This window comes from Euprymna scolopes, chromosome 22, assembly GCF_053919585.1.
Source record: "Euprymna scolopes isolate OS-2025 chromosome 22, ASM5391958v1, whole genome shotgun sequence".
Classification (NCBI taxonomy): domain Eukaryota; kingdom Metazoa; phylum Mollusca; class Cephalopoda; order Sepiida; family Sepiolidae; genus Euprymna; species Euprymna scolopes.
Window position 1 is genome coordinate 30,735,465 of NC_136503.1, and position 22,063 is coordinate 30,757,527.

At 36.5% G+C, this 22,063-nt stretch overlaps 1 protein-coding gene across 2 annotated transcripts in view; it reads left to right on the forward strand.

Moving 5' to 3' along the window:
* The window catches only part of LOC145243943 (transcription factor A, mitochondrial-like), a 48,755-nt gene that overhangs the window by 10,322 nt on the left and 16,370 nt on the right, over window positions 1-22,063 (forward strand). For both annotated transcript variants that reach the window (XM_080107070.1, XM_080107071.1), the window contains exon 2: window positions 17,597-17,721. In XM_080107070.1, the coding sequence (XP_079963196.1) occupies window positions 17,597-17,721 (125 nt within the window). The remainder of the gene's footprint in view (window positions 1-17,596; window positions 17,722-22,063) is intronic.

The following is a 22,063-nucleotide window of genomic DNA, read 5'->3' on the forward strand; positions in this document are numbered from 1 at the left end:
AAAAAATGCAAGGATTTATTTTTGCTTTTTTTATATATAAATAAAGCATCGTAATTTGTAACAATAAAATACAAATAAAATAATTTTTACAGGAACATTACGAAAAAAGCCCCTGAAGTCCGTATTAATGAATTCGATATAACTCGAAGAAAAATTTATTTCTCGAACTACCAATATTAATTGCTGCCTTTGTTGTTGTTTTTAATTCTTGTAGTTTTATTAATCGCAATTTATTTTTTTCAGGGCGAAAGTTTACTTGCATTGCTTTTCTTCGGACTATTGTCCCTATGAATGTCGGTGATTATATTTACGGTCGAAATGTAGTATAAGCAGAAATATGACCGCTGATTGGATGTAAGTCCGATTAAAAACTGTGTAGACCGTGCGTACTGCGTGTATGCAAGAAACTTGGCACGTGCGCGCTGTGTGTGCCCTTATTGTCCCCTGGCAGGACGATTGCGATCCGTAAATTTCTTTTTTCCTCGGCTAGAAATTTTTGTCCTCGTCCCCGAAAATCAACAGAGATTAAGGTATTCCTGTAATGATTTTGTTTCTGTTGATAGCTATGTAATGCTGTTTCTGTGCGGTTCCAGGAAATCCATCCTCCCAGGCTTTGCCTTCTCTCTTTGAGAAGGGGTTAATTTAGTGCTAATCGCCTGAGGCGCCCTTACCGGAGAATGCCTGAGCACGTTTTTGCAAGCCAGAGTGCCCCTCCTCGGGGGCGCTGACTTCTCAATCTCACTTTCCGACCTTGAAGTCACAGTTCTTGCAGTGGGAGAGAACTAAATACCAGACCCCTTTGCGCCTTTGCGGTTCCTCGACGGAAACCAAAGTCTGATAATTATGGACAAATAGTGGAAGAATGAAAGCCGTCAGGCTTCTACCATCCTCACACATTTGATGGCTTTGTGGCTAATTTGTAAATGGAATATATATTTTTATTTTCCCCCGCTGAATGGAAAAATTCATTTTTATCTCTAACCCAGGGTTTCTTTTGTTAAGCTGGATTTTACCCTACAACTTTGCTCTCGTAAGGAGGCGAGTAAATACGCGCACGCATTCTCTCTCTCTCTCTCTCTCTCTCTCTCTCTCTCTCTCTCTCTCTCTCTCTCTCTCTCTCTCTCTCTGTGTAACATCAAAATTATTAATTATTGAGGAAATATGTAATTTACATGTCTTAAACGCGACGGCGAAATTATTTTTGAAAAAGTAAACAATCAATTTCCCCCCCCCCCCGATAAATCTTTATATTTTAGGCGTTCAAGTTCCGTCTGTGCTTAATCACGTCAGCTGATATTTGGGTTTGACGATGAATGCCCTGGAAAAGTCACTTCTGATTAATGTTTACTAGTTTTAAAATATTGGTTTCTGAAGAAAAAAAAAGTTTGTTTACTTATTTTAATTAAACTGGTAAACAAGTGACTTTTCCAGGGCATTCATCGTGAAGCCCAAACATCGCCTGACGACGTGATATTGTAAACAAACCTAGTCGGAACTTGATGAACTCTGATTTTTAAATATTTTTTGTTTTGCTTTTCTCAGTACAAATGGTAATACATTCAGGATACAACATTTATACGTTTATTTGGTGCGATTGTTGAAAAAAACAATTTTTAATATATGTGTTGGGCTGTTGGGGAATGGGGCGATTAATTGGGAATCGGAAAAATTGGGACTTTTGGGTATATCGGAATCAGAAAAATGTGTTCCTATTTTCCGATGCCAAAAGACAATTCTTTTAATTATCATCACCCACCACCACATTTAACAATGTGTTTTTCCGATAATCAGGAAAAGATAATAATTTTATAGTTTTAAATGTTTAGAGATTTATAAAGAACCGGAATCAGTAATGGTATCGGAATCGAGAAAAATATTGGAATCGTTCCAACGAAGTGAAAGTAAAGTTGTTTTTACTTTTTGTTTAGTGGAAAAGATGTTTCTGTTATTTTCCGAGAAAATCCCATTTTATCATCGCTAATAGTTTCGTTTTACTTATGTTTTTTTGAAAAAATGTAAATTTTTTAAAGTAACAGCAATTTTTTCAGAATATGCTGATAAAATTGAAAGGCGGGGGATATTGTCGTTCTATTTACTTTAAGATGTGACGGGGGGGGGGGGCGAAATAAAAATGTCACGTGATACAAACATTTAACTTGACTAATTAGATCAACATTGGTACATTGTACGGCGATTATGCATTTTTTTTTCAACACTCTTTTTCGCCCCAAACAAGGCACATAGTTATTTGGAACACAAAGGCTACTATTTAGGATTGTGTCTAACAAGGGACTGTAGGGAGTTGAGCAGCGAGATGTCTGTTCACATTGCATTTAAGCTTCTGTACAGCTAGGGAAACAGGAAACAGAGAGGGAGTTCCAAAGTTTAGCAGTTCAAGAGAAGAAACTATTACAGTAGAAGGTTTTCCGACATTTAGAGATCTCAACAGTAAAGGGGTGGGATTTTGCTGCTTGTCGCGTTAGTGGGAAGTATGTACTTGAGTGGAGCACATTCCATTAAAGCATTTGTAAAACAGGGACAGGGATGCGGCGATGGTGTAGGGGCTGGAGCTCAGTTGATAGTGAGGAAATTATTAGATTTTAGACTGGGGGGGGGCAGTCTAAGAATACTGCAGATGCTCCAGCCCAGACCTATCCAAGTCAGCACTTGTTGTCTATCATGACACGTCATAGGAGATAGATGATGTTATCAGCAACCCTGCCCAATCACGTGTCATGATTCCTTGTTTGTTTCATTTCAATATTGTCTTCTATAATATAAATCTCGAATCTTGAATAATTATCTAAACTCGAATGTAAATTAATATTAAGCCGACTTTACAAACTGATAATAGTTAATTATTGGATTTTAATTAATTATAAGATGAAACTCTTATAATTTAAACTCGATAGATAACGACAAACTTACACCTATTTATATGGGAGGGGAGATTATCATCAAAAGTGTCCTAAATTTTTAACTTAGCACCGGACTTACTACTTAGATATTAAGTAAGTCCTGAATTTTTAACTTAGCACCGGACTTACTACTTAGATATTAAGTAAGTCACTTTTCCCCCATTCCCCCCCCTTTTTTTTTTTTTTTTTTTTTTTTTTTTAATGGAGAGTAGATAATACAGTGGATGTGTTATCGGCAGCTCCAGTAACTCTCGCTTCTCCTATTTTGTCATCCAGTCCTCATTCAATGGGTGATTTTTCTGACAAAGGGATAAGAAAAAGCTGCTTAAAGATCGGTAGTACTTGGTGACCAGTAGTCTGAGATGTCGGAAATTTTTCTGTCTCTATCTGTCCTTGTGGCCATGTCACTAGTATGGGTGCTGGAGGTAAACGTTTGTCTGGGCTGACGTTATCCGCCTGATAGTCAGGGACCCGAACCTTGGATTAACCACTAAGAAGGCTGTCCTATCAGCAGGCGCAAAGTACTGGGACTGCTGTATTGCCATTTGGTGAGTGGATCTGGACCATGCAGTAGTCTCTGGTGGGGCCTCTCGATGCCATACTAGTGGGTAATTGTTACGGCTTTACCTTTTCGTGTGCTACAAAAAATAAATTTCCTGTCTTTTTCTCTCTTACTTTCCCTCTCTGTACTGCTCTAACCAAGTATGCCGACCTATTCCACAAATCCCTAAACCTCAACATCAAATATCTCCAGAATAAAAACTCGATTAAACCTAGAACCCCATCTTCCAACGTAGACCCCTACTACCAGGTCTCCTTCTCCAACATCAGGGGTCTACGTTCCAACCTTCCAGAGGTTGAAACCCAATTACAGGAGACGAAACCGGACATATTATTTCTAAGTGAAACTGGAATAGGGCCGACCACTTCCCTAGATGAGTTCATAATTAACGGATACTCAAATTTAACAGCTAAATCTGACCCCCAAGATCGCCATGGGCATGGAATATGTGCCTACATTAAGGATGGCTTCCCGTGTGGCAGGGATATCTCTAGAGAAGATCCTAATTTACCCTATATGTGCTTCAGGGTTGCACTTGCTAACACCACTGCATTTATATTTGCCCTCTATAGGCCCCACAACAGCGGAGTTACTATCTTTAAGAGCATATCTTAGAAAATAGACCACATACTGTCTTCACATCCCTCGGCTAACATCCACATATGTGGTGACTTCAACGTCCATAACGTGGAATGGCTGACCCATTCAAATAAGACAGACGATGAGGGGAGGTTTTGTCATGATTTTGCCATTGCTTATGATCTCACTCAGATTGTTCGCGAACCCACCCGTGTGCCCGATACACCCGGTCAATATGCAAGCCTCTTAGACCTTTTTCTCTCGACTTCCCCTGAGCTATGTTCATATTCCGTTCATTCTCCTCTAGGATCCTCCGACCACTCCGTCGTATCAGTTAAGATAAAAACGAAATGTAAGAAGCCCCCAGACGTACCCCTCCACCGTACTGTATACCGATACTCTATGGCCGACTGGGATAGCTTCCGTACATTCATATCTGATTTACCTCTGCACTCCATGTTTAAAAAGGATGTGTCCTCTATAGTATCAGATCTGACCGAATGGTTAATTGCAGGCATAGACCAATTCATACCATCTAAAAAATTCCAACAAAAACCTAACAGCCAGCCATGGTTCTCCCCAGAATGTGCTGCTGCTATCGCGCACAGAAATCACTTTTTCCATAGCTACCAACGTAATAGATGCACTGAGACTAAAGCTGCTTTTAGGTCTGCCAGCAACCACTGTAAAAGAGTAATAAAAAATGCAAGAGAGCTATATGCCCAGTCTGTTAAATCCAAGGTAGCTGATCAGCGGCTTGGATCCCACCAGTTTTGGCAAATAACAAATAGGATCCTGAACAGAAGTGTGCGTTCTATCCCAACCATTATCAATGGACCAGAGGTCATCTCATCAGCGTCAGACAAGGCCAAACTATTTGCAAAGAACTTTGCAGCTAATTCTACCCTATGCGACGAAGGCCATCAACTCCCCATATTTCCTCCTATAACACAGAACAAGCTAGGTAACATACAAATATCCGTGCATGAGGTCGCCAAGCTAATAAAGAACCTAGATTCCAGTAAAGCAACTGGCCCTGATGGCATCCCAATTATAGTGTTAAAAAAGCTTACACCAGAACTTGCTCCCATACTTACGAAACTATTTAAGCGCTGCCTTAAGGAGAAGTGCTTTCCGACTCCCTGGAAGACCTCATCAGTTTGCCCTGTATTTAAGAATTCAGGTGATAAGTCATCTCCCTCTCAATACAGACCAATAAGTCTCCTGTGTGTTATGAGTAAGTTGCTGGAATCCATATTAAATAGAGAAGTAGTCAACCACCTCAGCAGGAATAACCTTCTTAGTGACACACAATATGGTTTCCGCTCTGCAAGATCTACCGCAGATGTGCTGACGGTTATATCCCACAGGATTAGTGAATCTCTTGATAAAGGCTTCCTTTCTAGGGCAATTGCTCTCGACATATCAAAGGCCTTCGACAAGGTATGGCATAAGGGTCTACTTCACAAGATTTCCAGCTACGGTATAACTGGAAATGTTTTCTCAATCATTAAATCATTTCTCTCCGATAAGCTCATAAGAGTAGTGGTAGATGGACAAAAATCGGAGGCCTGCAATATAAATGCTGGAGTCCCTCAGGGGTCAATCCTGGGCCCAACTCTCTTCCTGATCTACATCAATGACCTCCCTAAACACATACTTAAATCATTCGTTGACATCTATGCTGATGACACGACCATCTACGGCAACACATCAAAGGCTGTAAATGACAAAGTTCTCTCTGATTCTCTCTCCTCTGATCTCGAGTGCGTGGTTCAGTGGGGGAAAAGGTGGCTGGTTACCTTTAATGCATCCAAAACCAAACTGCTATCCTTACATCATCAACACTCTGATCCCCATCTGGCATCAATTGTGATGGATGGCTCTCGTCTGGGTGAGGCCCCGTGTTTTGACAAGCTTCTGGGTTTGACCTTTACTCCTGATCTGAAATGGAACACGTACATCAAGTCTGTTGCCAAGGTCGCTGGAAAGATGGTTGGATCCTTCTACCGCTCCAGAAGATATCTCACTACGGATGCAATTCTCTATCTATATAAAAGCCAAGTACGTCCAAGGATGGAATACTGTTGCCATATCTGGGCAGGAGCTGCTAAAAACAGCCTATCCTGCCTTGACAGAGTACAAAATAGACTTCGTGGTTTAGTGGGGAATGCCCTTTTCTCTACCCTGCAACCTCTCTCCCACAGAAGAGACGTTGCGAGCCTATCCTTGTTTTATCGTTATTTCCATGGCAGATGCTCGTCTGAACTCCAATCTCTGGTCCCCCCTCGCCAATCTTTCACAAAAAACACTCGTCTAGCTGAATCCACTGTGAAAAATTTCCCCCACTCTATATCTGTGCCTAAATCAAAACGCAGATTCTATGAACAAAGCTTCTTTGTTAGAACTGCACGCCTATGGAACTCTGTTCCGTCTGCCTGCTTCCCTCCGGACTACAACTTGGATGTCTTCAAGTCCAATGTTAACAAATTCCTAATGAACCGCCCCCTTAAGTAAACATTTCAGAAAATCTCCTCACTAACATAATGTACTTGCAATAACCCTTATCCCTGAGTGGCTTCCGGGCCTTGATAAGTGGTGATCACTGTGTAAAAAAAAAAAAAAAAAAAAAAAAATCTCACCTATCTGTTTAAATGTATGTATGTTTGTATGTCTGCCTAAAACTTTCGACAGAGGTGACAGATTTTCACGAGATCGGTATCGTTTTGAAGCTTGACCTTCGGACGACAAATATTGAAAAATTGGCTAAAACAATTAATTTCTTCACCCTCAACTGGGCACTTTTCTACAAGGAGGAGGTTGCTTTTTTCGCTTATATTTTCAAATTAATCCCATCTTTTCGATTGACTAGCCTTAATTTAAACTTTCACCACTTCCGGTTTGGCAAGGACGTCACGTTTTTTTGTTTTTTTTTCCCAACATTCTTTTCCTCCTTCGCGGTACGGGTTCGAGTCAGCCTGCCTACTACCACTTTTTTTTTTTTTTTGCTCAACACACACCTCCAAACATCCGGGCACCGCCGGGCACCCAGGCTAGTTAAATATGATAAGAATATCCGTAAACGGATTTTTTTTTTCCAATAGACGTTTATTTACTTTTATGAATTTTCCACATTTTTTTTTTTTAAATAAATGTTCATTTATAGGCGCATTTTTCACAGAAATGATGAATATTAAATGTAACGTATGAATTTTTCATATCTAATAAATAAAATATGAAGAAAAAAAATGAATGGATGCTAACAGTTCTAAGAATATGAATTTTCCACATATGAAGGAACGTAATTAGACAAATTGAAAAAAAGAAAACATAAATATTAAAAAATTAGACAAATTGAAAAAAAGAAAACATAAATATTAGAAAAATCGAAAAAAGATAACATAAATAAACATTTATTTGAAAAAAAAACGACTTGCTTTACAATGGACATCAAACCAAAAAAGTTGTCAAGAAACAAAAATATAAGAAATATATTTTATCAAACGAAAGATAAGTTACTCTTCAATCTACTTGGATGATATTTTTCTGATGCATTTTTATTAGTATTTTTAATTTTCGAGTTTTGAGCCATTATCGACTTCAAGACAGCATCTTCATATTGAGCATCTTGTTATCAGTTTAACTTAGCAACTTAACACTACTTGTTTTTCGAACCGAATAAACACTTTAAAATCAGTTAACACACAAAAAATTTATCCGGATAGGTAGAAGAGTAAGTTATCTTGCCTTTGGTAACATTTATTTGTTATATATTTGTTTTTTGACAACTTTTTAGTTTGATGTCTATTTTACCCCCCCCCTCCCCCCCACACACACACACACAAAAAGTCAGTTTACGGATATTCTTATTTATTATATTTAAAAACAATATTGAAATAAAACAAACAAGAAAAAATTGACTAACACTGTCTATTTCTTATGTCATGATGTAAACAACCAGCAATGGCTCGAGTAAGTTAATATGCGTGGTCGGCCATTGTACATAGTGCAAACATTTAACACGTTTAACTGATTGTGAATAAATCATCATCATAGCATTTCATTCATAGAGATTTATTGTCGTGCAGTGTCCAATGCATCCCTCAGGTTCACATCAGAGCGTGCCTCACTTAGAGGGCAGTCTGTGAGGATTTGTGTGATAGTCTACATGTCGATGCCGCAGGGAGACCAGTCGTCCTGTAAATAGCCCCACTTGTGCACATTGCGTATTTTTGCAACCTTTGCTCAAGCCCAGTTGAGTGTTACCCACTCTTTCTGAGGGAAATTCAGAGCCTACTGGGAGATCTTCTTTTGGTGCCGGAAGAGCCTCATTGTTGTTTTTGACTGATTCATTCAACTAATGCAGGCAGAAGGACGCTGATGCTGTTCATCTGAGGCCTATGAACACGCATTTAAAAAGTACATTTATTTATTATTTTTTATTTTTACATGGGGGTCACCACTTATCAAGGCCCGAAGGCCACTCAGGGATAAGGGTTATTGCGTGTACAGTCATCAATGAGATAGTATTGTAGTAATCATTAGTATTGGGGGTTTTGATTGAGTGTCTTACTTAAGGGGGCAGTTTGTCAGGAGTTTGTTTATGTTGGACTTGAAGACGTCCAAATTGTAGTCAGGTGGGAAACAGGCAAGCGGAAGAAAGTTCCACTGGCATGCAGTTCTAAGAAAGAAGCTTTGCTTATGGAATCTACGTTTGGATTTAGGCACAGATAAAGAGTGGGGAAAATTATTGACAGTAGTTTCAGCCAGACAGGTGTTTCTTGTGAAAGATTTATTTATTGGTAATTTATGTTTGTTGTACGACTTTGACCCTAAGCTGGTTGAACCAGCTTTCTCCAAAGGAGGAAGTGTCAAGGGATTATCAAATTTATAGGTAATCCCCAGTCGCTTGGAGATAATTTATAGAATATTAATTGAAGTCAAGAAATTATGTTTACAAAATATTCTTATTTACAATTTTCGTTTTTGTTTATTTTCCAAATAGAGACGCATTTCCCAACACATGAACATTGTGCATGTGTGTGTGATTTTGGTGTCGCAAACTCTTCTTTCCCCACTCACAAGTTTTCAGAGCGCCACTGGAAAAAAATAGACCCATATTGTGTAGATGTCAACATTTGTGACAAGAGGGTTTCTATGTTATGATAATGGGACTGAAAACGTGAAAAAAAAAGAACACAAACCCTAAAATAAAAAGTTGTTGGAGCCGACAAAAGTACATCTTAAGTCTTATATGAGAAATTGTATCCAGGTGATTGGATGAATGAAAGTTCCAGTGCAGTTGGACAGCCGTCGGGTGGAATTACCAATAATTGTAGTGGAGGGGAATTCACCCATACTCCTGGGTTGAAAGTGACCGTAACACGTGAGGCTGCCATGGAAGGAGATTTTCATGGTGCAAACAGTGAATGAGACTGACCAAGACAAACTGAAAGAAATATTAGTAAATCATGAGATTGTGTTCAATGGGAAGTTAGGCCAAGTGAAAGGAACCTATGCCAGTTTGTATGTAGAACCAGAGGCAAACCCCAGATATTTCAAACCAAGGTTAGTACCTTATATGCTAAAGAAAAAAAATAGAAGATGAATTAAGGAGATTGCAAGAAAAAGGAACAATTTCACTAGTTGAATTGTCTGAATGGGCTACACCAATAGTACCTATTTTAAAAGTGGATCAGTCTGTATGTATTTGGGGTGATTATAAAGTGACAATCAATCCAGTCACTAAATTGGATAATTATCCAATACCAAAAACGGAAGATCTGTATGCAATATTAGGAGGAGGTGAATCTTATACCAAGCTAGATTTAAGCCAAGCTTACCAGCAATTATTGCTGGATGAAAACTCAAGGAAATTAACGACTATCAATATTCATAAAGGCCTTTTCATTTACAACAGATTATGCTATGGGTTGAAATCAGCTCCAGGAATATTTCAAAGTTTATGGAAAACATTTTGCAGGTCATTGGAAACGTAATTATTAGAATTGATGACATTCTATTGACAGGCAAAACCAGGAAAAAACACTTAGAGACCCTGGAGGAAGTTTTGAACAGGCTGGAAAATATGGAATTCGACTAAACCGGGAAAAATGCAAATTTTTAGTTCCCGAGGTATTATATCTAGGCCACATAATAAACAGGGAAGGCATACAACCTGTAGAAGAAAAAGTGAAAGCTATCAATAAGGCGCCGTGCTCAACATCGGTAAAGGAACTACAAGCTTTTCTGAGCATGATAAATTACTATGCCCAGTACATTCCGAACATTTCAAACATTCTGGCTCCTTTGCATCAGTTATTGAAGAAGAAATCAAAATGGGAGTGGATGTCAAAACAAGAAGGAGCATGGGAAGAATAAAAAAAACAAATTCCTCAAAAGTGTTGGTACATTTGACCCAAACAAAGCAGTGACATGTAATGCTTCCGTATATGGGTTGGCGCTGTACTATCACATATCAGAATGGATCCGAAAGACTAATAACTTTTGTATCAAGGATCTTCACACCAGCAAACAAAAAATTATGCTCAAATTGACAAGGAGGTATTAGCAATAGTTTTTGGGGTGAAAAAGTTTCATCAATATCTGTATAGAAGGCCATTTACATTATATGCCGACCGTAAACCACTCTTGGTATATTAAAGAAAATAAGAAAGTCCCAGAGATCAGTTTGGCAAGAATTCAATGTTGGGCAGTAATCCTATCCGCATATGCATACCAGCTAGAATATTGGGAAGGAAGCAAAAATGGAAATGCAGATGGGTTGAGTAGGTTGCCGAGACCTACAACATTGGAAGAAATGCCCATGGCAGAGAAGAACATCATGCTGCTAGAATACTGGATCAAACTCCTGTTACATACCAAGAAATCACCAGGTGGACAAAAAAGTGCAAACTCCTAAAACAGGTGCTGGACTATGTAAAAAAATGAGTGGCCAAAGAAGTGTCCTACTTGTGGGAGTTGAAAACTCTCAGCCTAACTCGATTGTCGCCTTTAACTCAGAAGAGCAACCTAGCTACGTCACTTCCTGTTCCCCATATTTCTTCCTCTTTTGCGCTGGACTTTCAAGCAGTCAAGATGTGACAAACACCGCTCCGGTGGGGCCATGAGCCACCACCGCGTTCCTGACTAGCTAGTCAACTGCAAGTAACGTTACTCATCTTTCAATGAACTCTTATTCTTTCTATCGCTTCTTCATGTATATTTATGCAAATAAATTGCATTTCTTTCGCTGATATATAACGGTATGTTTTCGTCCTCATTATGCGACCTCTTGTCTTTTCAATTCCTCTACCATTAAATACATCCACCAGTACACACATGGGGACGGGGTCGTATATCACACAGCAGACCATCCTGTCCCCAACAGATCTGGTGATCTTTTTCAAAATGGTGACTTAACGAACATTCTCATAAAAGTTTAACAATCTACGTTCCAAAAACATTTTTAAAACGTTCTCACTGTCGCAATAAAACATGCCGTTATATCGTTAAATAATCAGCGAAATATACTCAAAAAAGAAAGAAAAAACAAAACAAAAAATACAATTTCAAAAAAAAAAAAAAAAGAAAAAACTTTTTCGTTGCATTTTCAACTTTATGTCTAAACGTACGTGCGTCAATTATCTATCGTCCGCCATTTTGATTTTTTTTACTACTCGTGGACAACTAATGGAAACAAACCACCTCGAAAGAAAAAAAATCTTTTTTCCGTCGCAGCCTAAATAATAATAATAATGATAATGATAATAATAATAAAAGAGAACAATTAGTTTTATCTATATTCACGCACTTAAAAAAAATATAGACATTATTCTCTTCTTCACATTTTTTATATCGAAGTGTATCTTTGAACAACAATATCTGTTAAAATTTTGACGATACCAACGGACTACTATTTTCACGAACATTTCGATTTTTCTCACAAACGATGCACATTTCCATTATAATCCAATCGAGAAAATAATTTTAATGACGTCCTGAATATAACGCGCTCCCTAAAATATTCTTAGACATTCTTTTTGCGTCAAACTTTTTTATTCTGTTCTCTATCATAATCGCAGCAAAATATGACCTCGAGAACCTGAAAGGTCAAATTTTCCTGTTGCCTTCATTCTTAATAATCAGTTTGTTCAACAAAACTATTTTCCGAGAACCAGTTCTTGCTTACCTCAGCCAAGAAACACTTCGCACGAAGAGACATGATTACGCACATGTAACGAGCACCTGCAACGAACGAACGTCACAGTATAGCACAGACGTAACTCCAGCGACATGCATCCACCGCTACAACGAACGAAAATTACTTCCTTATTTGAACGAGGTTCCTAACAACTTCAATAGCAATTTCAATGTGTTTTCCACGTATTTTCAACGCCAGAAATTATATATGAATTTTGCTGTGGATGACGAAGTCTAACAAACATACCATCACGCACATGTTTTATATATGGCTTTTGCTGTGGACGACGAAGTCTCAAAACATTCCGTCACACACGCGTTTTAGCTACATATCAAAACTTTAAACTCTCTTCACTTTATCGAAATATTTTTTTTGCCATGTGCGAAAAATAAAAAAAAGTTTCAGCTTTCAATTTCATCATGGAGAATGTGTGGCAACAAGCCCACTGCAAAACTCAAATAGCAACTCTCACGCTATTTCAACTCCAGTTTTTCACAATTATGGAAAGGAAAAAGCAACAACAAGCCTCTCTACGGCATATCAACCCTTTCCAGCAACACCTTACAGGATATCAACCTTTTTTAGCAACAAACGCGACAACCAACACAAAGATGTTCACCAAACACTGTACACGATTGGATTTCACAACGATTCACCTCACCTCACTGAAGTTCTCCAGCTAACATGAGTAAGCTGCATCATGCACACTGATACACTCATCCTGGACGTTCAGACCGTATCGACCCACTGAGTACGCCCGAGCACCTGAACAACGTTGACACCGCTCTCTACGGACGGACAAATTTCCTCGCAGACCCACTTGTGACCAAAGAAGAAGATTGGCACCCTTACTTCAATAGAAAACATGAATTGGGAACTGTGGAAGAATGCTTACTGTGAGGAAAGCAAGTAGTAGTACCCACACAAGGACGGAAAGAACTCTTAGAGGCACTCCACGAGGGACATCTAGGAATTGTAAAAATGAAAGGGCTGAGCAGAAGCTATTTTTGGTGGCCAAAGTTAGATCAGAAAATAGAATTTAAGGTGAGGAATTGCTATGAGTGTCAACAAACCAATCAAATGCCAGCAACTGTACCTTAACATCCTTGGGAAATCCCTGAAGAGGCATGGTCCAGACTCCACAAAGATTATGCAGGCCCATTTAAAGGTCATATGTTTCTGGTAATAGGGGACGCTTTCAGCAAATGGTGAGACGTCTATATATCAAACTCATCCACCGCAAACGCTACTCTGGAAAACCTACAAAAATAAAAATTTTAAAAATGTAACGGATAATGCAGCCGTTTTTGTAGGTGAAGAATTCCAAGCGTTTATGTTCAGACAAGGAATCCAATATATCACACCATAACCAAAACATCCCTCTTCAAATAGATTGGTTGAAAGATATGTGTGGATTTTTAAGGAAGGGATGAGGAAAATGAGAAAGGCTCCCTAAGTTCAAAACTGAGACATTTCTTGTTGTATAACTCCACACCACTATCGCAGGCACATCACCAGCAGAATTATTAATAAACCAGAAAATAAAGACAGTTTTGGATTGGATCATTCTGCAGAAGATGACAGTGAGGAAGCATATGAGAAAACACTAAGAAATCCAAAAGAAATATGACAACTCTCGGATTATATGAGAATTTGGAGAAGGTGAATTAGTTTTTGCCAAAAATTTCTATACAGGACCAAAATGGAAAAGGGGAGTGGTCAAGAGACAGACAGGCCCAGTGTCATATGAAATTAAACTAGAGTTGAGGACAGTGTTAAGGCACATGTGGACCATTTTAAAAAATGGATGGAGTTAGACTCAGATAGAGCTTCGGAAATAGAAAGAACAAGCCCATAAAAAAGAAATCAAAATTTGTACACAGACTGGGTGATCCCACTGAACTCCGATGCCAGTAGTCCAGGTAACTTGAGTCCAGACAGGGAAATGGCCGATGGAATGGGGAATACATAGCATGAGGCCCCAGAAAGAGAAACGATTAGATGTGAAAGAAGTAAAAAACAAACCAAAGCATTTAAGACTATGTCAGATAAACAAGCAAGTAATTCTAAACTATGGGTGGAGGGGTGAAAAGTATTTAAACATATTCAGACAGAGTAGTCTCCCTTGAACTAAGAAATCAACTAACATCTGGGTTTCGCCACACATGTGGACGCCATTTTGGTATTGGGGTCTTATAGAACCAAAAATACAACAGTTATATGAAAGTCTGTATTGGCAGCTTTGCTACCTCCAAAAATAATTGCATATTTTATGGAAATATGACTTTATATGAAGGGCATCTCCAAAAATGTGTATTGCTCTTTTTTTTATTTTTTTTTTTATTTTTGGCCATTTCACCTGTCATTGACTAATGGTGTGTTTTTTTTTTTTACAAGGAAGTCACCACTTATCAAGGCCTGGAGGGCTCTCGGGGATAAGGGTTATTGCGTGTACAGTAATCAATGAGATAGTATTGTAGTAATCATTAGTATTGGGGGTTTTGATAGAGTGTCTTACTTAAGGGGGCGGTTTGTCAGGAGTTTGTTTATGTTGGACTTAAAGACGGCCAAGTTGTAGTCAGGTGGGAAACAGGCAAGCGGCAGAGAGTTCCACTGGTGTGCAGTTCTAAGAAAGAAGCTTTGCTCGTGGAATCTACGTTTGGATGACAGTAGTTTCAGCCAGACGGGTGTTTCTCGTGAAAGATTGGCGAGGGGGGACGAGGAATTGGAGCTCAGACGAGCACCTGCCATGGAAATAGCGATAAAACAAAGACAGGCTTGCAACGTCTCTTCTGTGGAAGAAAGGTTGCAGGGAAGAGAAAAGGGTATCCCCCACTAAACCCCGAAGTCTATTTTGTACTCTATCAAGGCAGGATAGGCTGTTTTTAGCAGCTCCTGCCCAGATGTGGCAGCAGTACTCCATCCTTGGACGTACTTGGCTTTTATATAGATAGAGCATTGCATCAGCAGTGAGATATCTACTGTAGCGGTAGAAGGATCCCACCATCTTTCCAGCGACCCTGGCAACAGATTTGATGTACATGTTCCATTTCAGATCAGGAGTAAAGGTCAATCCCAGAAGCTTGTCAAAACATGGAGCCAGATGGGGATCAGATTTTTAATAATGTCCTTTTCTTATATTTTATTTTGATAAATCGCTTCACAATAGAAATACTGAAGAACAATAAAAACGAAGGAACTGATTTGCCTTATCACCGCTTCCAGTAGTACTATGCTGGAAATTAGGAAGTACGTTAGCTGACTATAGCTGTTAAATGCTTTCAAGGTGACCTGACACATTTAGAGTAAGATCAAGATTGTTGTCTGAGCCAATATTATTTGTATGAGCCAATTATGATCTGGAACCCAAAATTGACAGTGAAAACAGTGCATCACTGAAGATCACCCTTGACGTATCTATGAAATGTATTTTACAATTAACTAGCAAGTTATGATTCACTTCACAGATCCAACATTACACTGGGATCCATGCTTTTAGAAGGGAATTATCAGATGTTGCTTCTGTTTCTATTTAGGTTGTTTGAATATAGTTATTTCGATACAACATTTTAGGATGTTATGTAATGTCTCATCTAATTTTAAAAAAAAACCTTTTTCTTTCCCCTGCTACCATCTTATGCTTGTATATATGCGATGTTTGAAAATATATCATCATAACATGAAGAGTTCTTTTAAATAGTAACACATGCAAGAACACCAGCATACAGCTTCGTTACAACAACACAAAACCATAAACATTTCGGGTTTGTATTACTGTACACATAGATTCGAAAAAGTTGTCAAAAAACAAATATATAACAAATAAATGTCATCAAAGGCAAGATAAGTTAATTTTCTACTAAACTGGATATATTTTTCGTGTTTTTATTCAATGTAACATGTTTATTCAGCTCAAAAACTATACAGTGTTTACCGATGTATTGGAAAATTCAAGATGGCGTCTGATTCTCTCTTTAACACGGTAAGTGTGGGAAAAGATGTTATAAATAAAAAAAACGAATAAAATACTGTTAAAAACTCGCTCAATATATGTTACTGTGACATAGGTTGACATATATTCGGCGGGTTTTTAATAGTATTTTGTATAGTTTTTTTTATTTATAACACCTTTTTCCATACTTACGGTGTTAAAGAGGGTGTGAGACGCCATCTTGAATTTTCGAATACATCGGTAAACACTGTATGTTTTTCGAGCTGAATAAATATGTTACATTGAATAAAAACAAAAAATATATCCAGTTTGGTAGAAAAGTAACTTATCTTGCCTTTGATAACATTTATTTGTTATATATTTGTTTTTTGACAACTTTTTCAAATCTATGTGTACAGTAATACAAACCCAACATTTCATTTGCAACGAAGTTTTAAAAAGTTTCCTTCTACTCTGATGATGGATATTTTAATATCCAAAATTAATGAGAAACATTTCAAGTTTTTAAACAAAAATTGAATGATTTTTTTATTTAATAAAATATTTGCATCTTCACATAATTTCAAAACAGTTTATCTGTTTATTCAATTTTTTTTTTTTTAATATTTTGTTTGAAGTTTGGGTGAAGTTAGATGCAGTTATGATAAACCCATTCTATTTAGAGGCTGACAAAACTGGGGTACTGAATTTACGCATGGTCCAACTTTTATTTAATTTATTCAAGAATTGTGGGTTATTTTAAAAATTTTCTGAATATGAATCTCATTTGTCAATCACTGCCTTACACTCAGACTCTGTCTGTCATCACATGACTTCTCTTGTACATAAACACCATTTTGCATGACTATTCCAGATGATTCCACAGACAGCAAGACATCAACGTCCTATATATGACAGAATGCTCCCTATTAATCTGTGTGAGCCTAACAGTTTACTAAGGATGTCTCTTTTGATTGGTCAATTTACATATAATCAAGCACTCAAATCTTGCAAATTAATTTTTTTCCTGCTCTGCTTGATTAATACACGGAATAGGGGAGCTTGTATATAAAATGTTGAGTTTTTCAATTTATTTTGGATAAATAATTAAAATATATTGTTTTTTTTTTTCTTTTTTGCACTTTTAGTTTTTATTGATCATTATTTTATTTATGTCTTGCATTTGCTAGTGATACAAACAAAAACAAAATCTTTCCTTCTACTGATGATGGATATTACACTATCTGAAATTAATACTAAACATTTCAAGTTTAAAATAAAAATTGAATGATTTTTTTTTTTTATTAAATAAAATATTTGCATCTTGGTTTCAAAACAGTTTGGCTGTTTATTTAAGTTTATAATGTCACATTTATATTTTTCTAATTTTCATTTTGTTTTAGACCGTTGGCATCTGTAAGTAAAAATGTCCAGAAAGATGATCTTCCCAAACGACCGAAAAAGCCGCTGAGTTCATTTTTTGAATATTTGCAAAATAACAGACATGATATCATCACGAATAACCCAGGTAAGATATAGAATTTTTATCATCACCAATACACAAGCACACTTTGCTATAAATTTAGGGGGGGGAGGGGGTATGTAAATTTGACATTTTGTTATACAGTTGACTGTACAAAATATTCTTCGAATCCCCTCCCTTCCTCCCTCTGATTATTTTTAGCAGATTTCACATAACACCAGATCTGACTCGCAAATCTAATATATAAAACGCTATATGTCTGTCTGTCTCCATATTTTCAAACTCTGTCTCCCCCGGAACTAAAAGTTGCAGAGCGGTGGTAAGGGCCTCAAATGATTGGAGTTTTCATGGACCGTTCTTTTATGGATCTTTAGCTGGTTAAAATAGTTTTTAAGGGGTCAAAAATGGGTCAAAATTGAAAAAATCGTTTTTGTACATTCATCTTAGTCTATTTGTAATGAGTTCATGCGTGTGTTACATTGGTACAGTGGTAACGTCACCAGCTTTGAATGCTACAGTTTAGTTTTTGGTTTCAATTTTAGTTGATGGCACCCAAATATTTTTTTTTTTGTACTTTTGAAATCACAATTATAATAATATATACAAAATCTGGATAATTAAAATATATTTAAGCATATTTTACGCCCCCCCCCCCCCCGTCAGTGTATTTAAAAAATGAAACACTTCCTAACGCTCATAAGTCGTTATCATGCAACATTCATTCTGTTGCACTTGCAAATTTGAAATATATATATATATATATATATATATTTATTTATTATTTTTATAAACAGTAATCTACGGACATGTGTGTTTCGGAGTCTTACTCCTCTTCAGCGTAGATTGACTGTTGTTAGGATTCGAACCCCGGACCTTATGTATTTCAGTCCAGCACCCTAACCCATTACGCTATGATGCCATAGACAATTTACTGCTTGGTTTTTATCATTTATCTGTTTACATAGTTTTTGTTGTTGATATTTTTTTTTTTTTAAACGATATTAAAGTTAACGTCTCCGCCTCTGAGATCCAGTGTTTTTCTTAGAAAGTCGTCCATTTTTTTTATTTGGACGTATTTTTTATTTATTTATTATTTTTGTATGTATCGTTAGAAAAGAAAATAATCAGTGCTTGTCCAGAATTGAACCTAAATAAAAAAGAAAAAAATTTTTAAACTGAACTCCAATCTCTGGTCCCCCCTCGCCAATCTTTCACGAAAAACACCCGTCTAGCTGAATCCACTGTGAAAAATTTCCCCCACTCTATATCTGTGCCTAAATCAAAACACAGATTCCATGAACAAAGCTTCTTTCTTAGAACTGCACGCCTGTGGAACTCTGTTCCGTCTGCCACCGGACTACAACTTGGATGTGTTCAAGTCCAACGTTAACAAATTCCTAATGAACCGCCCCCTTAAGTAAACACTTCATCAAATCTCCACACTAAGGTAATGTACTTGCAATAACCCTTATCCCTGAGTGGCTTCCGGGCCTTGATAAGTGGTGATCACTGTGTAAAAAAAAAAAAAAAAAAAAAAAACTACAGAAAAATCTTTGATGTACATACCCACCAGGGAACAAAAATGTCATATACCAAAAATTATGTAAATTGATCAAGTATTTTTTTATATAAAGTAAATTGTTTTTAATCATTAGCATTACAAGGCTGATCTTATAAGTTTAAATTATTGTGGCATTATCGGCTTCCTTTTTTTTTTTTCTTCTTTTTCAAGATGGCGATGCAAAACAGACCCTTTTTCCTAACTCATAAAATTTCATTTTCTTAGTTAAAATTAAAACTATTTGATACTTTGATTTATTTTGAGATTATGACATCTTTATCCGTAACGGGTATGTACATTATAAAAATTTTTGCATATTTTTGTTTGTTAATTTGGTTGAATTCCAGATGAAAACCAAATAATCGTTTCGATTATATAGTTTGTATGTTGTTTTATACATTGAATTATTTTTTACAGCATATTAAAACGGTATTTACTTCAACATGAAATTCTTTTCAAATCTCAATTTTACGCATTACTTTGGCTTCTTTCATTTTGAAAAACAATGTTGAGATCGTACAACCAATCAGAAGACACCTTAAAGTAAAACCCTGGAAGTTATGCATTTCTTTTCTAACCAGTTTAAGTTGAAAAACAACAAAGTTGATGTTATATTATTTTTAATTGAAATTCATTGAGATGAGTATTAATGATTAATTTTAACTATCATCCTCATCTTTTCCTAGTTGTTTCACGTTTTGGCCAACTATTCCTCTGGCCTTCGTCAGGTGGTAACAGGGCCCATGGCACAGTTGATAAAGACGTTGAATCCCTATGGTTCCAGGTGAGAATTGTCTGAAGATAGCAGTTTCAATCCTACCCAAAGCCGGCCAGAGGCTTACTTGGCCAAAACGTGGTGCGACGACAACTATGGAAGGCAGTAATTGCAGTGGATGCAGTCAGGAGATTCAGAGTTCCTATCCGTCACGGTTACCACCTGATGAAGGCCAGAGGAATAGTTGGCCGAAACGTTGTGAAACAACTAAGAAAAGATGAGGATAATAATCCGCAATAAATAAAAATTAATAAAGTTGATGTTATAAAGACTTTTTTTTTTATAGAAAACTAATAGGGTGCCTGGCTTAAATATAATATTTTGATTATATTTATCTGTTTATCTGTGCCTAAGCCTAAACGTAGATTCCATGAACAAAGTTTCTTTCTAAAAACTGCACACCTGTGGAACTCCCTTCCGTTTACCTGCTTTACAGCTGACAACAATATGGCTGTCTTCAAGTCCAATATAAACAAGTTCTTGACGCGCCGTTCCCCTTAAGTAATCCAATTTACCATATTTACACTTCTAATGATTACTATAATATTGTCATTTGACCACTGTACACTCTAACCCTTATCCTCGATTGGCCTCTGGGCCTTGATAAGGGGTGATTCCTTTGTAAAAAAAAAAAAGAAAAAATATTAATGCAGATTTTGTATTATTATATTATATTGGACCCCATATATAGTAATGATTTAAAAAGTTTTAAAAAAAATGACTTGTGTGCCACTACCAAGAATTGAAACCAAAACGTTTAACTTACAATTTATTTTTTCCTCTGCTGTTTATGACAAAGCTATGAAGACATGTTTACTACAAAGCTAAAAATTAAAACATGAACCAATATCTACTACGTTATGCATGCATATTTATAATGCCGTTGTTTGACTTTCACCTAGCAAATTTCATTTTTTTAAATTTTCACACTTTTGTACCAATTTTCCTGGGCTAAAATATAAAGTTTTGCATGGGTTCATATACCTTATATATGAAGTTTCATGTTTGTAGACCAAAAGCTGAAGGAGGAGTTTGGTAGGCAGAATTTTTTAAACAAATATATATGCATATATAAATATATATGGAAAGAGTTTTGTGTTTACTATAAACTTTTTACGCAAATATTATGCAAGTATAAATCATGTAGAATATCTGCATGAATATAATGAAACCTAATAGTTAACTAAAGATGATCATCAAAAAAAAAAAAATCGAAAAAAACTAATAGGGAATTAATTAAAATGAATACTTTTAAAAAATATGCAAATTAGCTAGATCCTTTGCAGATATATGCAATTCAACGACCCATACATAAGAAAGTTCTATTTTCTTTTTAAATAAATAGAAAAAAGAAGTACAGATAGAACATTTTCTGACAGTGTTTTTGCTTTTTTTTTTTAAGGTGAACGACTAACTATAGTTCCTAGTTTTTAGAAGGACAAGAAAATAATTTAATAATATAAGTAAATTAAAAAAAAAAACAACACTTTTTTTAGTTGGTAAAAAAGTGTACTGGAATTACAGGTAGGTTGAGAAAAGATAACCAAATTAAGACAATTCGTGTAAGGCAGTAAGTAGAGATGGAAACTCAGATATGGAGAAAGTATATTTGGGTTATCTGAAACTACTTAAAATATCTCAGTAATGAGAAAATAGAAAATATTTGACAATGTTTGAAAGGATCTTTAAAATATGACTAAAAATAAAGGAAGTTATGACTTTTCGTGTGCCCGCTTTAAAATTATCTCCCTTGTATCGAGATACAAGTGTTGCATTCTTTTGGTGGTAAGCTTTTAGAGTGATCTCCTTTGCTAAGTTTTATTGTTGTTAACTAGAAAAAAAGATGGCGGTTTAGACAACCATGTATCCATAGTAAGATTTATGTTACTAACAAACATTGGTAGAAAAAGCTGTTTTCTTTCGTGTACAAATATTGGAACACATTTAAAAGAAAGATGGCTTCTTTTACAAAACATCTAATTTTACTAAATAGCAATGCTTGCATTGCCTTCTGTCCACTTTGATCATGACTCTGGTCTCAAAAAGAAATA